This window comes from Haemaphysalis longicornis, unplaced genomic scaffold (genome assembly GCF_048455015.1).
Source record: "Haemaphysalis longicornis isolate Haplotype H1 unplaced genomic scaffold, Haemaphysalis longicornis Haplotype H1 scaffold_8, whole genome shotgun sequence".
Taxonomy (NCBI): domain Eukaryota; kingdom Metazoa; phylum Arthropoda; class Arachnida; order Ixodida; family Ixodidae; genus Haemaphysalis; species Haemaphysalis longicornis.
Window position 1 is genome coordinate 148,354,487 of NW_027526445.1, and position 22,318 is coordinate 148,376,804.

The window sequence follows — 22,318 nt, forward strand, 5'->3', positions numbered from 1 at the left end:
AAAGGCGTCTATGGGTTTATCCCCATAGGCCAAGAAAGTTTGCCTTTCGGCTACATTTATTTTCCCCAAAAGACCCTTTTGAGGCCAACAACATGATGCATTTGCGGAAAACACACTGCGCAGTGTCCCACCACTGTATCCTCTCAAACTTCCAGCATAAAAACCGCGAATGAAATAGCCTCACCAAAGAACAAAAAAAAGGGGGGCACCTAAAGCAAGTTTCACCCTCACACTTTTGCCGTACACAATATTCTGGGTACCACAGTGCACTGTAATAGATGATGGCACTTCATGAAGGACTGTTGCAGTTTTCACGACGCCAGCAAGACGCCACCAGATTTCACAACGCTAACAAAATGCCAACCGATTCGAAGTCGATAAATTTTGCTAAATTCCTGATGGGGTCCGTTACTTGGCCTTTTGTATCTCCAGTTCTAGTTGGCATTTTTGGAATCCAAAGACAGATTTGAAAATGGGAAGAACATGTCTTTGTTACTGGGAAATTTTGAAGCTACACTACTGACGGTTCATCTCATAACACATGGCCAAACTTCAAATGCAGTTTTCTCAGTTTCATATTTTTGGTCACTTCCCTCAGCCTTATGCAGCTTTTTGGAAACTTCTTTTTGCTTCGTAAGGTCAATCTTGGTACCATTTTTTTTCAGTAGAGCCTGAGGCAGCCGATGACATTCTTAGTTTTTCTGTTTAGGCTACGCATAAATAATGACTTGCAGTTATTTTGATGAGCCAAAATATCCAATACTGCCATTTTTTGTACTTGACATATTTTTTTAGGATGCCGTGACTCTAGAGAAAAACGAAGAATGTCATCGGGTATGGGAACTCTCTGGCTATCCATTCATGTAATTAAAAGCGACAAAATGCAATGCGAAAGTTCATTAAAGCTGCGTAAGAAATTACCTAATTGTGGTTTAGACTTAGTATGATAACTTTTGAACTAACAGCACCAGCTCAAATATAATTGCACATTTGAAATCTACAGAGAAAAGCACATCCGTGTGCAAATTTTCATAAGTTTCTACCCATAAATAAAAAAGTTAGTTTTAAGACCCTCGTCCCCCCATTCCTGTGAAAAGACAGGGCCATTGATCCTCTCTGGAAAAATCAAGGGTTTTCAAGGACCATTTAAAATTTCAGGACTTTTCAGGCCTTGAAATTGGCACTTCTAGATTCAAGGGTTTTCAAGGACCTTTGCGAACCCTGCTCGATAGCATCGGCTGATGAAGCATTTATAGTAGTAGTAAATCTGAGGTTAAGGGGGGACACTGGTCTTGAGGACCAAAAAATTTGCCAAAAAAATCAATTTTCTGAATTAATTTTATTTGCAGTCTATACGTCCCAGAAAATGTATCTGCAAAATATTGTAGCTGTACCATAAGTATTTACAAAACTTTCACCATTTGAAGTTGGCTAAATAAATGGCCATTTTCCCCTGGATTTCCTCCAAACTTTGTGCCTTGTTCTCTCAAAACCAGTTTTTTTTCCCATGAGGTCAACTGTCGGGTACAGTAGGTATCTTGGGATGTACTAGTCAGATTTGCGCCATTCTTGCTGCATTTGAAAGCTTAAGAACTGAACAGTGCAATAAAACCAGAAAAATATAAGATTTCTTTGTACTAGTACAATTTTCTATGCATTTTGTTTTAGGAAAACCGATAATTGATGACCTGACATTTATAAGTTCACAGCAATCGCAGAAACAGTGATAAAATTACGGCTGTGGTATAGTTGCACTCCCCGGTCCTTCAAGAGCACAGACGAACAAAAATTATTGAAGTATATCATAAGCAGATAATTAAAAGATTGCCCAAAGTGGAATGACATAACATGTTGCACAACTCTGAACTTAGACTATATTAGACGAAAACTCGCTACATATTTCGTACCCAGGGTAAACAACACACTAAATGTGCAAATTTAAAGGAGACTGGTTCAAAAATAACAAAAATGTCTTCAAGACCAGTGTCCCCTCTTAACTAAAGCAGCTCAGAGGACAGAGCCAAAGAAACAGAAAAGAGGCCGTCAATATGAAATCTGTCCTCACAAATGCAGATTCCCACGTAGGGGAACCATTGTTTCCCATTGCACACAGTTGCTGGCACTGTGAACTACTGAACCTTTCAAATAAATTTAAAGGGGTCGTAAGGAGAAAATACATTTGCCTTTCCATAATTTTATCTGACTGGACAACCTTCTAGGAACATAAATCCAAGACAGTTTCACAATACATTGTTTCTGAGATTGCGATTCGCCCCAAAACAAGCCTCTGAAAGGCTTGTTTTGGGGCGCATCGCAAGCGCCAATACTGCGATGTCGTCGTCTGGCAGCACAACTAGCAGTGACGTCATTTTACCAACATTCATGAGTTAAACGCTCTTTGTGCATATTATTTTCTAAAGCTGTAAACAAGATATTTTAGCAATACCGTATTTACACGATTATAGGTCGACCCTTTTTTTTTTTTTTTCAAGTTTGACAATCCAATGTTGGGGGGGGTTGACTTTGAATCGAAATTAAACTTTGTGCTGCTTGTTACGGCAAGAGAAATGAGAAATAAGGGGTGCTACGAACTGGGGAAAGTGTAACACCCTCATTTCTATGGTTATGGTCGAAGCGTAGCCTTTACCATTGCGTACAATGCAATAAAGCTGATGCCGATTGAAAGTTGGCGTTCCCGATCTGTGCCCTATGTCCACCGTACCTAGAGCGGCTAACCTTCCACCAGCATGTTGATTGATTGATTGATTATAGGGTTTAACGCGCCGACGCAACGCAGGCGATGAGGCGCGCCGTAGTAGAGGGCTCCGGATTAATTTTGACCACCTGGGGATGTATAACGTGCAGCGAAATCTCGTACAACACACAAGCGTTTTTGCTTTTCGCCTCCATCAGAAAAGCGGCCACCGTGGCCGGTAATCGAGCCCGCGACCTCAAGCTCAGCAGCGTAACGCCTTAGCCACCGCGGCGGGAACCAGCACGTTCGGAAGTGTACTGAACGTGATATGACTGTGCCTACATCAGCGCCGTGCATTGATTCAAGGGATTCGAAAATACAGTGTAGACCATTTATAACGTAACCGCTTATAGTGCGGGACCGGATATAACGCGTTTTTTTTGTGACCACCAGTTCACCTCCCATAGAATTCAATGCATAAGCACACCGCTTAGAATGTGGTTGGCCGAAGCACAATACCGTTTATAGTGCGGTTTTCTGGCGGGACTGCTGATCGGCCGGCGCCGCAGGGGAATCGTTTTAGGGTAGCAAAAGAAAAAAGAATGGATGAAATCGGCCATCTGACGCTGCGCGCACCCCTTGCTCTCCTTTAACTTCGACACACAAGAAAATAGCCACACTTTCATGCGCGCATACGTGATGACCACAACTGACCTTGCTTGACGCACCCCGGAAGATAGCGACCCCCGTCCCCGTCCTCGTGCGGTAAGTTGTTTCTATTAAGCGTGAACCGCATGGCCCGTTTTCGCACACGATTCGTGAACATCGGCATTGCGCGTGTTTTTTTCACGCTCGTGCCGACGATTTTGCGCTCGTGGTGGCTTGTTCGCGTGGCAGTGGGAGGAGCCTGAGTACTTGCACCAATGGCGAGACACTCGCCTAATGACGGGAGATCCGAAACGCTCTGACCAGCCGGCTGACCGCGCCAGAGATGTTTAGGCCTACCACCGCGGTGTTTTTTGATGGGCGCAATGTGGATGGCAGTTTATATCTTTTTGCCCATATTATCAGCTCTTTTCTTGCGTGAGCATCCTCGCTTGCGCCTCGTGCGGCATTTCAGCGAGCAGTTAGAAGCAGTCGCTGGAGCTGCCTGCACCACTTCAAGGCCAGGGCCGACGCCATGTTGCCGCCTCTTACCGCGCCGCACACTACACAGTTGCAAGCAGGCCGGCGTCGCCGCGCCTGCGGTTCGCGAGAAGAAATCGCTCCATGCGGTTCACGCTTTAGAACGTTGTGCAGATTAGCCACCGCTCTTTCCCTTTCCGAACAAGCGAGCCGCGTGAAGCCGAAGATTTCCACCACCACTATGTTGCGCTGATAAGCAGCCGCCTTCGGCATCGTGAACACAAGGTGGGGCAAAAAAAAAAAAAATCCCGCTGGCGTTCTTATCACGTTCCGCGGCATCTGTTCATAGACGATAAAAACGCAGCTGACGCAGCCACGATCCTCCGAAACACAAACACAACGCAAGTTAAAGCCGTGCTCGCTGTAAGAGCCTGCAGCAGCAGCTGATGTGAAAAAAAAAAAAAAAAACGATATAAATACCAGGCCTTTGAATTTAACACGACGTCACTTCACGAGTTGAGAAGAAAAGGCTCGATGAAACCAAAACTGCATTTTTTAACCTATTTGCGGACATCGCGCAATGGAATGGTGTGCATAGCTTGTTTATCAAGGTTCAACAGTTCTAAATACCCACATAACACAACTTCTTTACAAATCTTTTCATGACCGCTTTACTAAGCATTCACTGTTTTGGGCTTTTCAGTAACAAATAACAGACAAACCAGAGCAACAATTGAGTGCACGCAAATGCTAAGCAGCACGATAATACTGAACACAAGCCAAAAAAAGCCGTTTCTCACCCACAGGTAACCAAAATCTAGATTCGTTTTTTTTTTTTTTTTTTTCAAAATTGCAAGTTATTTTTTCAAATTTTTTTTCAAACTAGCAGTAGCAACTCTGGAAAAAGTAAGACACACGCAAAACTCACTTCAGGGTCGTTGATGTAGTGGCATTCATCGAATATGACCCATCTGAGATTCTCCAGAACATCCGACTGGCCATACAGCATATTCCTGCAAAAGGGCACCAAAATGAAAAAAAAAAGGTCAGGGTGGCAAAAGGAGGTGACTAGTTGAACAGATCTTAATCGTTAGCACCTTTCCAGTTTAAGGCGAAATATGAAAAATCGTGCACGCAGCACTTATAGTAAAAACTTATTTCTTAATGACCCAGGGGCTGAAGAACCATCGGGAACCACTACGAAAAGTTTTACAAATACTTGGATATGTTCACAACAGCCCAGTTTGGTTATTCTGAGAAATGTGTCCCTTATGTAGTGAAATGAACTCGCACTTGCTAGACCGGTAGCACCATCTGGTAAAGCTAGACAAACCAAAATGTTGTTTCTCGTTTATTTTGTATTTCATGAAAGACCTGATATAAAATTTTGAACAGAAGCACACTGGGCCATTAGGAACATTTCTATGGGTTTGTAAAAGTTTTCCTATCAGTTCTCCATGGTTCTCGAGCCCACAATCAGGTAAGTCCCCCTTAAAAAGAAAAAAAAAGCGCAGTTACGTACAAAGATGAAATGCATGGGAAATACCTGAGGATCTCGGTGGTCATGATGACGCACTGGGCCTTCTGGTTGATTTGGACGTCACCAGTAACGATGCCCACATCTCCAAAGATCTCTTTGAAGTCGCGGTACTTCTCGTTGGACAGCGCTTTCACCGGGGATGTGTAGATGGCCCTGTGCACAAGGGACACTCGGCATGAGGCATGGCAGACACGTGAGAGAGAGATGCGACCCATGGCAAAAAGGGGCTTTCTTGGGGAAGAACTCGGCCAAGTACTACACAATCCACTTATTACTATGTATGCCACATGTAACACCACATCAGATCCACGGTTGTTAGCTTGCACAAACACTCGGAAATGTTCATTTTTCCCTCAAAGAAAATTTGACAGAAAGACGAGCCTACCGGTCACCACAGTTATTTCTGACTATTTGCACGCATGAATTTTTCTATTACAGAGACTAATCACTGTAGAATTGTGTTTCACCAACAATATTTGTAGTTGTGAAGGAAAGTTTGACATCCACCTCAATGCAGCCGTACGGCTACAAAGGGAAGCTGTACAGCTTTCTCAGAAACATCGCAGTTGAAGAAAAATTCGTCCTGGTACAGGATTGGAACCTACAAATGCCACTTAACCGGAGCAGTCGCTCTACCAACTGAGCTAACCAGGAGGCTAGCAGTTTGTAGCATGAGAGCGAATTAATCAAGAACTCGAAAAGAAGTACAGGTATTAATTGACAAGATTTAGGGGAAATCCCCAAGGTGGACTAACTTACTCCAAGGTGGAGTAATTTACTCCTTAACACCTGTCCACGTGCTCTGACACTTGGTTTAAGCCATGGAGGAACGAAAAGCTTAGGAGAGACCCTGACATCCCCTCTGCTGAAGCAACAAACACCATTTTCAGTGGCCTCTTTTTTTGCCTGTATTTTGCGTGCGCTTGCCACCTCCTTCCTCTGCATTTCACCCACTCCACTGTCTGCATCGAGTTTCATACTAATATATACCAGAGGGAAATATGGCACTGCATTCGTGGGTCGCCGTGCGCGGCGCCATTGCAGCTAGTGACGTTCCTCGCCTCCTTGGCTTGGTTAGCCACATTGCCTCTTTTTCGTCTTGATGCCAAAATTAATAAAAACGGGTAACATTGTTTTTTTGTTCATCCTGCATGAAGCTTCTAAATAATACCCGACAGATCCATCTTTCTGTAGCTTTAATTTTATAATAACAAAACAAATTCGATTAATTCCTTGCAGTAATATTGTTGCATTTTTGCAGCCAGAGGCAACTTTCCAGCCTGTTCGTGAGCCATGCCAAGGACAAGTGGAACGTGCCTGTTCGGTACATGACGGAACGCTCGCCAAAGCGTGGCTCCCCTAGACAGTGGCGCCAGATTTCCCTCTAGTGTATATTAGTATGAAACTCTATGACTGCCTGCACCTGTCGACCACTGGATATCGGCTGGGCTGTGCCATGAGGCCCCGGTGGGCCGGCCTTTGGCCGCCATTAATACGATGCTGTTGCCAGTGACCTCTTTGGAGCATAAAAAAGCAGCACAAATTCTCCTCCACACTTCTCCAAATGCACCGAGGGAAGGCAAGGCCTAATTTTTCTTGCTTCGTTTGTCTAAGCAAACTGAGCCAGTGGGTCTTGTGGTGTGCAAGTCCACTTCTGGCATCTTCTTTTTTTTTTTAATTATTTGTTTTACTTGGAAGTCACTTCTTTTTATCCTGTGCGAAATCTTTTTCTGACACTGTGCATTGTGAACAAAATTCTGGGTCACTTTGTTCCCTTCAGGTCTTTTTAGCTTGTTTTTGTTTTTTGGGGGGCAGTTTTGTTCCTTGTATGTTTGTCTCGCCTTCTTTTTTTAGATTGCTTTGCACATTAGCGCAATTTCATTCATTCTGAGTTGGCTTTGGTTAAACAATTTCGCGGAGGTTGTATGGTTTTTGTCTTCTTTAGGTCAGTTTTAACTGTCCTTTTGCTAGCTACAAAACGTGTTCCTCCATCTCTTTCGCAATCAGGGTTGTTTTCCCAACTCTGGGTTCATTTTGCCTGTCACATATTTCACTTAGGATGCTTTCAAACAGTGCTATGTGGGTATCTGCTGTCAAATGTGCCCCTAGACTGCTCTACATCCCAGGAGGGATAAGATGAAGAGGTACAGTGGTGCGAATGCTGTGGAACAGGCCACCGTGTGGCAACTTCAAGACTACAACTGCCACAAAAGTTTCAGCGAAGGTCTTAGAATGTCGCCTAACGTGCTGCTTGATTCATCCTTTGTTGGAAGTAAAGGAACACTTTCAGCTCCAAATTTAACAGACTACCTTTCACATTGCTTGTACAGCACTCGTGTAACAAATGTAGGCCTGAAATGATTAAAGTATTTTCAGAAAGCTCTTTTGCTATGCCACAGCAGTTAAGACAACAATCGGTTACAATGATCGATTTTACGGCTTCACATACACCACTACAAATGGACTGCACTGCAGTTACGACCATTCCGATGCCAGTGATACCAACCTTCCCATCTGCTGTCGCGCGTGGGCGATAGCGTATTCGGCGACCACCGTCTTGCCCGCCGAGGTGTGCGCCGACACAAACACCGAGTCCCCGGCTTCGATGTGGATGATGGCCTTCTTCTGGAAGGTGTCCAGCTCAAAGGGCCACTGGAACACGCAAGGAGGGACAGAGCGCAGCTGGTTAATCGTCCTGCTTAAGCACAATGAATCTCCCATCCCGATCTCTCACTAGCAACAGGGATTCCGCAAAACAGGCATATTCGAGTGGCACAGTCGAGATTTAGACAGTCTGTCCTACTGCCCCCCTCCCCTTCCCCCCTTCCTCTCTCTCATTAATTTTCGTGCGACCAAATATAACGCAATATCGTGTTCGTTTGGCAAAACTGTGAATAATATACTTGGGTACAAATTGAGAATGGCAACAGCTCAAGTGGCGTATCACTCCACCAAAGCGACGTTACCGAATGTCATCAGGCGTGCGTGTTTTGTTTGCTGTTGCTGCATTAGTTTCGAAGCAAATTAAGCCCTAAAAATCATGAGAACAACACGTTCCCCATCCTTGTAATGTGGTGTCCACTCAGGCAATCCCAGTCAACACTCCCTAGACAAGAAAGCCAGCGTTGTACTGGCACAGTCCCCAGTTTTCAAATCTAGTGACGCCCAAAGGGAATATCTCATGTTTTCTTTACCCGTAATGTTCCTTTTTCTTCCATACACGATGTTAGAAAAACGGCAATCTTGCCTCGCTTCATACTCCCGTGGCTGAATTCTACAGAACAACGTCTGTCACTCAAAAATGACGCGGCATTGGCACATAAGCGCACATATTCCCCAGTTTTGGAGACCAGTGGAGCAGCAGAAGGCTCTACGAGTCCCAAAACACGTCCCCCCGATTTGCGCGTGGGACGAAAAAGATGCGCGAAATTACAGTCCACTTTTGACACTGGCAAGACAATGCATACTATTCTCTCGCCTTCACCATTGACACGAAATGCCCTTTGCAGAAACACAAACTTGACATTCCTGCGAACGCGGGGGGGAATTGGTGGTGCCAGTCTCTCTTTACCTTTTCGGAAAATGAAGTTTATCGGCTGTTAAAGGCAGGGCAGGGCACAGACGCGATGCCACGGAACACAGGATCACGTCGCAGCACAGAGACGCTATGTTTAACATTCCCCTGCCACACGGGCACTCTCAATCCGGATTGAAGCGAAGCACGATTGACTTTCCAAACACACTAGACGCATCACCGCTGCTACACTGCACAATCACGATTGAGAAGTTGCACCCGTTGCACTCACCTACACCAGATGGTGCCGAAAATGTATTTTGCGGCCGGCGCCCGATAACTTTGCATGGTCGTAGGTATACACAACTATATAAATGTTATCGCACGTTTATTTGAGTCAAGTTATTTGGTACAATTTGTGGCGTTAGTTGAAGTTGTCACCTTCGGTGCCATTACTCTCGCTGCTTTCGTCCGATCGCGCTTGGAAGCCTCAATCGCGCTTTGGGAACCAGGACTGAGTTCGAGCGGGATCGGGCTCGATCGCAATTGAAGCTGGCCGTGTAGCAGCACCCAATCCGGATTGAGCTCAATCCGTGCCGACTCAATTGCGATTGAAAGTGCCCGCGTGAGAGGGGAAAAAAGCTGTCGGAAGTGCAGAGCAAGTGATTCGCCATACTGGGCGGTGGCGCCGTTATCCGCTTACACTTACCACCCATCACGCTCTTCGCCGCCCTGTCTCATTCCTCTCTCGATGAATTCAACGGAGGTTTGTCCAACGCATTTCAAATTTCCTGCCTCCACAGTGCTAGCGCGGCCCCCAGCCTGAAACTACACCAGCGGGAGTTTTTTTTTTTTTTTTTTTGCTTGATTTTCCTCCCACACGTGCTGCCATTGCACCACCACCTTTTTTTTTCGCTTACTGTCGTAAAAACCAACCCAACGGCGTCCTTAACTAAATGAACACGGGCACTGCCGGTTAATTACGTATACTTTGCCTCAAATGTACCTGCAGTTTTCTCTGCGCTAAACAATGGGAACATGTATGACAAGTGCAAGCGATGCACGAGTTTCGAACGCTTATGGCTATATAAACCACTTGGCTTTTGAAGCCTCTGTGGGACGCCGCTACGATGGGACACCGCAATGATGAGACGCCGTGTGGTTACTTGGGTCCAGCGAGCGAGCTACGACGACGAGGCGAGCCCCGAAAGGGCTCTGCACTTAATAAGAACACAATCATGGACGCCACGTACCGTGAGTGCGGGGCAAGGCACCCGGTCCTCGAAGTCGGGCATGGGCTTGGTCACGTCCTCCTGCTCGGCCCATTCCAGCCGCTCGATGCAACCATCCTCTACTTCGCTGATGTGCAGCACATCCTATATAGATGGAACAGGGATGGCACAGCACACACCAAGAGGGGGAATATCAGAGAACACTGAATGACCACATTTGGCACCATGCAAAGTGGCTGGGGCATTGTAGGACAGCTTTGCAAAACACCTCCTTCACTGCTTGCATGCACCTCTCCTGCAAGGCCTGTGATTGGTGATACGGCAAAATCTTGCTACAAGAGACATTCACTTGCAAGAGAGACGTGGAAACAGTTTGGCTGGTTTAAGGGGGGGGGGGGGGATCGGCGCAAACTTTTTGTCTTTTGGTGTAGAGTGATTTGAAATTTGGTAGGCACATTGGAAAACACTCCAAACGGTGAAATTTAAAATTTCATGATGATACCTTTGGTAGTTTTTGTGTTATAGAGGTTCACATGTTGCCTGCTTGTGGAAAGCCTAGCAAGGTATTGACACATGGTAGGAAGTTCTGAATACTTTTCAACAGGAGTCAAAAGAACACTACAGGGTATGACATTCTTAGAATTTTTTTTTACCCCCTTCATTTTTTTTTACAGAGAACATTATTTTCACTCATATCTGGTAGTATACAACTGACACGGCCGTAAATATCACATAAAAAAATAACTAGGCCTTAAAATGAAAATCCTAGAATGTCACAACCTGCAGAACTCTTCAAGGATTGAAACAAAATATAGAGGGTCAAAATCCGCCCAGTGGTTGCCATGCTATCCTTTCCACAAGCAATGAACTCGTAAAACGCACTTCAGAAAAAAACGGCTCTTAACTATGTTTTCCATGTTAGCAACATTGCTCACAGGAGACATGGTTACAAGAGACACTCTGTTACAAAGGGCAGCTCTTTTACTTCTTCACTATGTAGATTAGAAGAAACATGATAGAAGAGGGGGCTTATATGCAAGGTCCTGTGAAAAACAGCCCTAAAAACAAAGCTTGGGCCTGCATTCACAAGACCACAAGGGTTTCAGAACATATTGAGGAGTTTGTGCTTGCAGATGTGGACCACGCATGCTCCAAAAAGCTTACAGATCATGCAATCTTTGCAAAAGTAAATGATGCCCCAGAGGATGAATCAGAGGAGGAGGATGACAACGAGGACATTTCAGGGCAGAAATTGTAAGCAGTTGAGGCTGACAAGCCTCTAAGAGCATTTTACAGTGAGAGGGTGGCTTGCAAAGTGAACAGCTTTACCTACAAAGTGTTACGAAGAAGCCAGTACAGTCTGTAGTCACTGAAACTACTACGAACGACTTCCTTGAGCCATCCTGAGTAATGCTCTGTCAATGCAGTTAAGCCCACTTTGAACCTGACATATAATACTGTTAATCTATTCTTACTGCTCATTGTTTTTAGAACTTTCAGATACAAGAGGCCTCGGCTTAAAGACAAATGTTTTCCAGGTCCCTTGAGCGTCTCTTGTGACGAGGTTTTGCTGTACCAGGTTTTTGGCCTTGCTCCCCCTTCCTACAGTTGATAATGTTCTCGCAGAAAACAAGAATATCTGCCGCCAGCATTCCCTTATGGTGGCCCCCAAGAACAGTATACAACCACATGAAAGGGTAGTCCTCAAGCCTGAAAAATGTATGCTGCAGCATAAAAACACCTCAAATAAACGAGCTCTTCTAAAAATGATCTGAGCCCACACATGGAGGACTTTAATGAACCTCCAAAGAGATGCTGGTGAAAAAGGTAGAATAGCTGCCCAGCTTCAAAGCAAGAGCCACGGTAGCCCAATGTTTTCCCGCAATGAGGCGATACCAACGCACCGAGAAGCGTTGCCCCGCAAGTTTGGCGACGTCCGTGGTTGTGGCCAGGTCCTCCTCATTGTCCGGCTGTGTAAAATGAGAGCAACAGAAAGCCAAGCATCAGGGGCACATAAAGTGCCATAATAGCAATCCACAGACAGGTGGAAGCGGGCACATGAATTGTAACACGATTTATTTTGATTTTTAGGTAAACTTTGTGACATTGGTTAGACTTGCTGCTTTTCCCCCCATGATTTCAAATATGCCGTTACTTTTTGAGTCGGTCAATTAGTTCCCAAGATAATGAGAGGTGATTAGCGATTTCTGAAGGAACAATAGACAGAACAGTGTTAGTCATAGAACTGTAATCTTCGTGTTTTCTAATGCTATGAACCCTGGTGAATGAAATAAGAGAATCGGTTCTTCGATGCACTGCTTGGAACTAATTTTACCACTCATGAAGCTCTGGTGTTTTAATTGGCGTTTGAAATGGTTCGTTGCTGCTGGTGCCACCACGTTTAATGAGTAATAAGACTTGAATAAAGACTAGTCCTTCCTAGTCTCCTTTCTAGCCAATTAGCCAGTAATTACGCTCAATTGCAAATTCGAACAAGCGTGTTTTGTTTCGTGCACTGCTTAGACAGCGCCCAGCTTCGCTGGCCACCCTTCTTCAGAACTTTTACTACGCACTGAACTTTTACTACGGGAACAATCCCCATTCGCTCTCACCTTGGTCAACACTGAATACGATAAGAAAAATACGATGTAACAACCTGAATACGGTATGAAATATGATACAGTAATTTGATACGATATGAATACGATAAGAAAAATACGATGTAATAACATGAATACGGTACGAACTATGATACAGTAATTTGATACGATATGAATACGATAAGAAAAATACGATGTAATAACATGAATACGGTACGAAATATGATACGATATGAATACGATAAGATAACACCGCAGCCCGCGAGACAAAGAGGAAGCGGAGACCTTGCTCTCTGGCGTGGTTTCCAAGAGGAACGGGTCCCCGGACAGCAAGTCGGCAAAGTTCAGCACGTGGCGTGCAGGAGTGTCATCCGCGGGAGGCTTGCCGAAATCGGCGCCTTCCTCGAACCCAGGAGGCACAGTGAGTAGGTCTGCACAAGAAAAAAGAACAATGAGTGCGAGTCGAGTTATACCCCTTCTACACTAGCATCCGCATGTCATTTGAAGCAAATGTCATCTGACTCAAATGGGGTGCTTCGAATGCCATTCAGAATCCGCCGTGCTACACTACAATTTCGACGGCATTTGAAAGGTTTCACAATTGCTCGCCGTGCTGTATAGTGGCACTGTTGTCGCCCTGTTCTGTTTTCGTACAATAATACAACAACAATCGAATCTAGAAGCAGTCTAAGGGAGTAGAATGATATCAAATTGGAAGATGCACCAGTTTTGACTCTAATGTGGTGGCTGTCTTGCGTAGTGTTATTTTCTTGTTTTGCAACTGACCCACCGGGGTTTTGGAGTATGAAATTTAAATAGTTGATTTCATATTTTAAGTAAATTAACAGTGAACAAAGTTCCACAAACAAAAATATTTTGTTTGTTTTACGTACGCAAGTACGGTATTATATTTTTTTATTGTTGATCGAAGACGCTGCGTGCGAGAGTTCTAGAAATGGCATTCGAGAGCCCCAAATGTCTCTCTCGGTGCTCATTTGGCTCAAATGTCATTTGAGCCAAATGGCATTTTAAAACCCAGTGGAGCAGCAGAACTTCACGTTTGAGTCAAATGACATTTGGTTCAAATGACATTCGGATGCTAAGCATTCCAAGTCAGCACTAACAAATACATTACTGGCGTACTTAAAATAAACAAAATATTCTTAATTGTAGGACTTTGTTTACTTCTCGTTCACCTAAATCGTGATATCAAGATGTAATAATTTCAAACTCTCAACACAAGTGTGAGCATGTGACAAACCAGTGTGGCCAGACAGCACAAAAACCTCGATTGCGATTCAGAATTAAGCAAAAACCGCGTCAAAGCTTACGTTATTTATACTTTCATATCATTTTAATGCCAAAGACTGCTTTTAAATTTGACTGTGCATTATTGTGTAAAAACAGAACTCGACAGCAGCAGTGCCATGCAGCACGGTGAGCGATTGTGAAAGCTTTCAAACGCTATCGAAATCGTAGTGGAGAGCACGGTGGATTCTGAATGGCATTCAAAGCCCTTCATTTGAGTAAAATAACATTTGGTTCAAATGACATTCAGACACAAGTGTAGCACGGGTATTACTTGCACTACAGGAAGTGATATTTTACCACACATGTATACAGATAATGTGTGCATGTGTGTGAAAGCTTCATTTTAAGTGTTACGACCGGCTATCAGCACACAGGGCAAGTCTTGAGTTGGGAATTTCAAAGGTTGAACAAAAGAATGTGCACGCAGTGAAGCAAGAATAGCACTAGAAGGAGAAGTCAGGTGAGGATGGTGTAAACATTGCAAACGGAAAGTAAGGAATAAAAGGCACAAGGAAAAAAAAATCCCACTGACCTTTGAAGAGGTCTTCCCCAGACACGTCTTCTGGCGCCTCTTTCTCCAAGAAAATCTGGTGGGACGGGAAGGAGGAAAATGTACCACAGGCTGAAAGTGAGGCAACTAAAAGCCATTTTGAAATGCTGGTCCCTCAAACATGGTAAAAGTTATGCAATTTGAGTGCAAGTAAAAAGCGACTACAGTCTAGTCCACATAACAATATCCAAGTGCCAGAGAAATCCCATCGTTATAACCGATAATTGTTATAAGCGGGTTGCGACATAAAAAGATGGAAAAGATCTCAAAACATTTTATTCGCATGCCAGCAAAGTGGCACTACTACTAATTTGCAGAAAAGAAGCCACAGTCGGTCCCCTTTGTTTGCCGCGTGTGAAGCTAGCGCAAATCTGTTCCAATAGCATCTATGGGTGCTTCACCTAGCTGAGGTAAATGTCCTTGGTGGAAACAAAGTCCCCGAGGGACTGTGTCACGCAGTAGGCTGCGCAACCACGTCATTAGAGTCGTCACTGTTGCACTTTTGGTGCACAATGTTACCGGATTCAATCGTTATATCCGATATCGTGGCACTGGAGCATTGTAATAAGCGGTTTATTTCACCATAGAAAGAATACAAAAGTTGACGGTGCTATAGCTGTTCATCGTTATATCCGATATATTGTTATAAACAGTATCGTTATAAGTGACTCAACTGTATATCCAACTCAAATACTGAAGCAGGCAGGAAGATTGTAGAACCTGCTGTGCAAGAAATTTACAAATTTTCCTACATAAACATTTAGGAAAAAAAAAACCGTTTTGTGCTCATGCAGGACTCAACTAGAAAAAACATAATGAGTGATAACGATTCGTGATAAGAAGCTTACAAAACCATTATCACCATCACTGTCATCTTTGTCGACCTACTGATGTCTCCCCTACAGGCCCTCTGGCCTCTCACAAAGATGCACAGTTGTTCCTACTCTATTCCATGTAAGTGCGTCCTTAAACTATTGTACCAGTTTAAAGGGGCCATACACCAGTTTGGTTGATTCGAAAGACTGCCTCGTTAGAATCATACTGACACCACTTTACATTTAACGCACCCTTCGCTCGAATAAGCTATATAATTAGGAAAAAAGGGAATGGCCATGCGACCCACTAGCTCATTTCCCGCAACAGAACCTATGATGTCATACCAGGCAGCTCTGAGATTGGCTGAGGCCGGCAAAAGCAAACGCAAATTAGGCTGAGCTTACAAGCTTTCTGAACAAGCTATTCATGCTTAAATGTAATGCCCATTCACTTTGGAGCAGTAATACCCCTTTTACAGCAGCCTGAATGGTGGGATAAACAATTAAAGTCGCAAAAAAAATACACCTAAACATAGAAGTACCGATGCGCACTGTTGTTGGTACTGGGCGTACTATGCTTGTATTAGCTGCACAGCAGTCCGCCGCTTTGCAGTTGTCTTACACGGCACTGGCCGACTGGCGTAAGCGACGCTGTCTCACGTGACCCTGCTTGTCGAGGGTACCCCATGTTTCATGAAACGATTACTTTCTACCGTAACAAAAACAAGCCAAGTGAAAATACGGTCAAAAACAAAGCAACGGCGGACAACGGTCTGTGGCTGAGTATGGTAGCACCATTTGGGAGGACTGACGACAAGCAAAGCTCAAAGCCGAATGACACAGTGTAAGTTCGCTTGAATCCGCGCACTTATGACTTCATTGCTGACATCCCGAGAACACACTATTTGGTGGGATAATTAAAATTGTACCGTAATTGATTAATTTCTCAGTGAATACAGGATCATTTGCCGCTGGACAAGGGCTAGAGGGGCACTATAAAACACAAAATCTTTCGAATAAAACAAACTTGTATTCTGTCCACATGGTCCCTTTAAAAGTTTGTCAATATTTCTTGCAGTTTTTCAGTAAAAAAAATTTTCGTTGGTGCGTCTTATCCACCGGTGCGACTTATGTATGGAATAATTCCAGTTCGCGGCGGCCGCGCGTTGCCAGCGCACGTTGAGACACAGCTCTATAATGTAAATTAATCCCAAGCCCACCGCTACGGCGTTTCTCATAGCCCATATGTCGCTACAGGACGTTACACCTAACAATTTGCAGCTTTATCTAGTCAAAAACAATGATAAATGGCCTGCGACAACCGCGCGCCACTTCATGCCATGCACAGTAACTACAGTTCAGAATAAATTCAAAGTAACATCACACTGGGTTGCAAAAACAAAATGCAGCTTATGAATTATTACAGAGAGTTACTCTGAAGGAGGTAAACGTGCTGCTAATTTTTAAAATGACAGCTTACTGATAAGTTTCGATTTTCGGGCCGCTTCCGGTTGCGTCACTTCCATCCGCCATGACACCTTTATTGCGCTGATTTATGACAGCATGCAAGATACACGCAATGTTTGGAGAGGTAGCCAAATGGGTCTCCAACTCTTGGGAGTCCATTTCTACAAAAGCAGTTGTAGCCGGGTTGATAAAGGCCGGAGTAATCCGGTCCGCGAGTGGTAACGATGTTGCCGAAGAAGACATCAGAGAGCCGGAGGACGACAGTGATGTGCACGCGGAACTCCCACTGAAGACATACTGAATTATTTGTTAGTGAGTCTGAGGAAAAAGACTCCGATGGTTTTGCCTAAACCCTGTCCGTCAGTACATGCCATCTGTGTGTATCAATAAACCATTTTTGAGAAGTTGGTTCTGTGTAGACTTTGGGTGTTATATGCCCGTGTCTAGCCCTCCTTACCGGGGGATGCGTTCACAGGCAGCGGCTGCCGCAACCATGTACTTTCGCCGCACTTTTTAACGATCTGATTCACTGTGAGTTTACCTAATTAACAAGTGCGTCTTATATACCGGTGCGTCTTATACACCGGTGCGACTTATATACGTTTTCTTTCAGAAAAACTGACATTTTGAGGGGGGTGCGACTTATACAAAGGTGCGACTTATAGACCGGAAAATACGGTACTGTGGAAGTTGAAAAAGAACAAAGAAAGAAAAAAAAGCATGGGTAATTACCTCTCGGATTCCTTTACTGTTGGGCACTTTGGTCGTTTGTGAAAAAGAAGGCATCTCCAGCACGGCAAAGTCCTCCTCCGTAACATCGATGGAAAACAAGCGGATCGGATCCAGGGGGGCTGAAAAGCACCTGAAGAAGAGAGATGCTGTTAAAACTCGATGCTATTCAATGACAAGAGGCACTTGTTTTGCATTAAGTGAACAGCACACAGGTTGTAGACGCTGAGTGCGGAACCACCGAATCAGAAAAGGAATGCACACAGCATAGCATTCAGCCGTGAGAATCATGTACTTTCGTATGGGCAAAGTGGAGAAACCCAATTTTTAAATAGTCTTTCGATAATTAACGGCTTGCCTTCATCAACGAAGGCATAATTGAGCAACACTGTTATCTCTGACAATTAAAAAAGTTTGGCACAGACTATGAAAGAAATAATACGCTGTTTAATTTGCACAACCTCTGCACACGTGTTGGAGAAGTCGTCACATCATTGCCATGCTATTACAAAGAGACACTACAATTTCTGTGCAAAAACCATGGGGCATTTCCTCGCGCACTAAAACCAAGGCAGTACGTGTCACAGGTCTAAAGTTAATGCTATGGCAAAAATGCCTTAAAGGAGCCATGAAGAGAAAATACAACTTCATTTAATCTGAAAGAACTAGGATTCGGTATCTCACTCCGCTCCATTACAGCCACAAAAGATGTTTTTTTAACGGAAAAAAAGCAAGAATTATTAAAAAACTTTCAAATTTTGCGCCACAGTGACGTGTTATGAGCAAGAATGACGTCATACGGGCCAACAATAAAACATAATTTTCAGTGTGTTAACTGCACGTTAGCATTCAAGTGATGCGGTCAAATGGAACTAGAGGCCCCATTACAGACGTCCAGTCATGTGTCGTCGCGACAGGTCTCCTAGGCGGCCGCCAATCGCACAAAAAAGGTTCCGTGACGTCATAGAAAAGTTGCGGGAAATGGGCTAGGGGGCCGCGACTGCTTCACACGTTTTCTTTAATACTGTCACGGGACAGGACAATACCTGCGCCGGCATAGCCCACCACTAATGGCGACAAGAAAGAAGATGGGTGCAGGGCGCAGTGAGCCCTGGCTCGGAATAGCTGCCTGTAAATAGTCGTGTAAATACATCGCTTCATCGCCTCATGGTTCGTGTCATCTGCCGCTACGTTACAATATCTCCGTTATTTGTTCGAAGATTGCGATGGTATTAGTATCATTGTTATCGGGACTAAGCAGTCTTTCTAAAAAACACAACTTGTATTTTGTCTTCATGGCTCCTTTAAGGGGCCATGCAGACAATATACATGTTTGGTTTATTCAAAAGATTCCGTGTTTTGTAGTGCCCCTAGCGCTTGTCCGGCAGCAAACGATGCCATATTTCAATGAGAAATTAGTAAATTTGGGTTAAAATTTTCATTCTCCCCCCAAATTGTGTGTTGTCGTGATGTTTGCCATGAAGTCATGAGGGCGGGTATTCAAACGAGCTCCCAGTGGATCATTAGGCTCTTCAGCCTTGATTACCGTCAGTCTTCCCAGATGGCGCTACCAAAGTCACCCGTAGACCGTTGTCTACCGTTGCTTTGTTTTTGACCATATTTATACCTGGCTTGTTTTTGTTACGGCAGAAAGTAATTGCTTTGTTAAACATGGGTATGCTTGACAAACAAGGTCACGTAAGGCAACGTCGTTTACTCCAATCGGCCAGCGTCGTATAAGACAACTCCAAAGCGTCGGACTGCTGTGCAGCTTAAAACAGCATAGAGCGCCCGGTACCAACAGCAGTGTGCATCGGCACTTCTATTTTTACGTCTATTTTCATATTTTTCAGTGTTTACCCCACCATTCTTAGTGCTGTAAAATGGATAAGCATTACATTTAAGCGCAAATAGCTCATTCAGCAAGCTTATAAGCCCTGCCTAATTTGCATTCGCTTTTGCCGGCCTCAACCAAACGCACAGATAGCCATATGATATCATAGGTTCTGTTGCAGGAAGTGAGCTACTCGGTCGCATGGCCAACCCCTTTTTTCCTAATTATATAGCTTATTTGAGAAGAGTGTGCATTAAAAGTGGTGTCAGTATGATTCTAACGAGGCAATTTATCGAATTAACCAAACTTGTGCTTTGTCTGCATGGCCCCTTTAAGCCCGCACACACAACAGGCTTCTGAGAAAGGTTCTCGCTCGTCGTCTGCCTAGACGATCAGAGTTTATTGACATATTTTGAAAACAGAGAGCACACGACATCAGTGAAAGCCTTCCCAGCATGCCACTCAGACCAGTTGGAACCGGTTACAACCAGGCTCCGCTCAGCAGAGGCAAGTGGTGCTAGGCAAAACAGTGGTCGCGTCTTGTAAGTATGCACACCCAAATGAAATCAGTGTGGCAAGAACAAGGTGCACTGAAAGCCACTGACTCAGAGCATCACCGATCCCGGTACATAAGCCGACACTCAAAGAGAACTTCATATGCTTTTAATAGCTCAAGTCTCACTAACTCAAATTTTACCACGTTTGCCTTTATTCATAATTTGCCACTACCAAACTAACGCTCACAATATGGAAAACAAACCTTGCCACACTTTGCCACTCTTACGTCTTAAAATTCTCTGCCAACTAACGTTAAAACACCCTTCATCGTTATACGCATTTAAAAAAGTCTTGCATTTCTTGTACAGTCATAACCACATTTGCCCTAGTTATTGTTAATACATATATGTAACAGCTTTTCCCTCGTTACCCACAACTATGTGCTTAATTTTGTTGACTTTTTTGCCCATGTTATGCCAATACTTCGAGTAGGATTGTGTATGTCATTACTTACAGGAGGTTCCCTTTGACCACCCGGCTTTGGGACCTCCTCCTGTATTGCCATTTGTGTACATTTTATCAATGAATGAAACGGTGCTCACGTCGTTCAAGGCACACACTACGTAAGGTAGGTGAAGGAGTCGTGGAACGAGTTCACATCAAGCACCTCCCTTGGCTGAACACGGCACAAGTCAATGAAAGCTTTATAAACTGAGAAGTTGTGCTATACCTTAACCAAAGACACTTTACCTTTTAGAAGGATGGACATCCAGAGTCTCCAGCCAAATTTCGTCGAGTATTTCATTCGGCGTCTTATGTAACGGCGGCACTCCGAACGGAAACTGCATTAAGGAAGAGAAAGTTCACACTTTGACAGCTTTACTATACACAAGTAGGCGAAGTGTTTGCTTGACGAGGCAATGCAGCAATAAGGGCCATACAAATGCGAATGCACGAGCCAAAACGTGCAGTGCCTCTTTATTCCACAGCAGCTCTGTATTGTATGTGCCCATAAAATTTCTGTTACGAAAACAGATTATGGCTGCCCGTGAACTGTTCTGGACAGAAAGGAAAATAGAAGTGACCAAATGTTACAGAAATCGCACATGGGTAACCGACGCCGATCAGTTCCTTGAAGAAACAAGGTCCTTTTTAAGGTAACATCACACTGCAAAATTGCACAAGGGATCCCGCTATGGACGGCCGAAGCGAATGTTTTGTTGACGCCTGCAAGATCGATACTACGTTTTACTTTTATCGCGAAGTTTTCAAGGCGAGAAAAAGTAGTTGGTGGTTGCCCCAAACTCGCAGTAAAGTTGTGGCAATGTCGATCGGCATCATTTTGACGATTCGGCCCGATTTTTGTATCGAAGAGGCGTGGTTTCGTTCGAACTTGCCACCGCAGAGCATTCCTTAGCGCGTCTCTAGATGGTCCCACTTACCGGCGTGTCAAAGATATCAAACGGTTGCCCACATTCGACCTCAACGTCATCTTTTGAAACTTTGAAAGACAAATTCTTGAAAAACTCGTCCATGATGCTGCGTGCGTCGGTTAGACGCTGCAACCACTGCAACGTCCACACGAATTTCTCTGATGCACGCTGGATCACACGGAACGGGAGAAACACGGGAAACAGACTGCTGCAGATGCAGACAACTCCAAAGCTCCGAAGTACGAAAGCTTTTAAGACAAATGTTCTCTCATCTTCTGTAACACTCATTTTTAAAAAAATCTTTATATTTAAAGTATTTTACAGAGGTGTACACTATTGTTTGTATGATTACAATTTTACATAAGTTGCAAACGTAATTTTATAAACATAGACGGCGCCGCGGACGGCAACGATTGAGTGGTGTAGGCATGTGTAGGCAAAAACCCACAGCCCGACGCGGGAAACATAGATTGTGGCAAAAGCTGTTGACGCTGAGACTCGGTTGCTTTAAAAATTCCGGGTTAAGTATTCCCGCTGCTGTTGTACGCGAACAAATTAACAGCTCCTTCATCAGCTGCATAGGGACTTCAGACAACTTTTTTCCTGCGCTGTAAGCAGTGGCGGGTCCAGAGGAGGGGCACAATATTTCTCTACGGGGACACAAAGGTGATAGGGTGCTTTTGAAGGACGGTGAAATGAACTTTTATTCTTTTGCGAACGAAGGAAATTTCAGGGAACTTTTACGTTTCCGGATTGAAAGCGGAGACAAGGAGCTCGCTAAAAACCTTACTCGATCGTCACGCCGGGAAACGTACGTCAGCAAGACCATTCAGAACGAACTCTATCATCGCAGAAATACCTAACACTGCGGTTTACACAGTGCCATATGTTTGATGTCACTCCGTATAGCGCCTGTGAATCCCAACTAGTGCTGGTGTTTAGCTACGAGCGCAATGGCGTACTCCGCGAGAACTT

At 44.3% G+C, this 22,318-nt stretch overlaps 1 protein-coding gene across 1 annotated transcript in view; it reads right to left on the reverse strand.

The window, feature by feature from the left end:
• The window catches only part of LOC144150198 (superkiller complex protein 2-like), a 62,697-nt gene extending 41,132 nt beyond the window's left edge, over positions 1–21,565 (reverse strand). Inside the window, exons 1-10 of the mRNA XM_077682047.1 lie at positions 21,353–21,565; positions 20,661–20,752; positions 17,582–17,711; positions 14,550–14,604; positions 12,992–13,137; positions 12,011–12,076; positions 10,128–10,250; positions 7,867–8,012; positions 5,367–5,513; positions 4,749–4,833 (exon numbers count right to left, since the gene is read on the reverse strand). Coding sequence (XP_077538173.1) covers positions 4,749–4,833; positions 5,367–5,513; positions 7,867–8,012; positions 10,128–10,250; positions 12,011–12,076; positions 12,992–13,137; positions 14,550–14,604; positions 17,582–17,711; positions 20,661–20,752; positions 21,353–21,445 — 1,083 coding nt within the window. The 5' untranslated portion in view covers positions 21,446–21,565. The remainder of the gene's footprint in view (positions 1–4,748; positions 4,834–5,366; positions 5,514–7,866; positions 8,013–10,127; positions 10,251–12,010; positions 12,077–12,991; positions 13,138–14,549; positions 14,605–17,581; positions 17,712–20,660; positions 20,753–21,352) is intronic.
• Between the last annotated feature and the right edge of the window lie 753 nt (positions 21,566–22,318).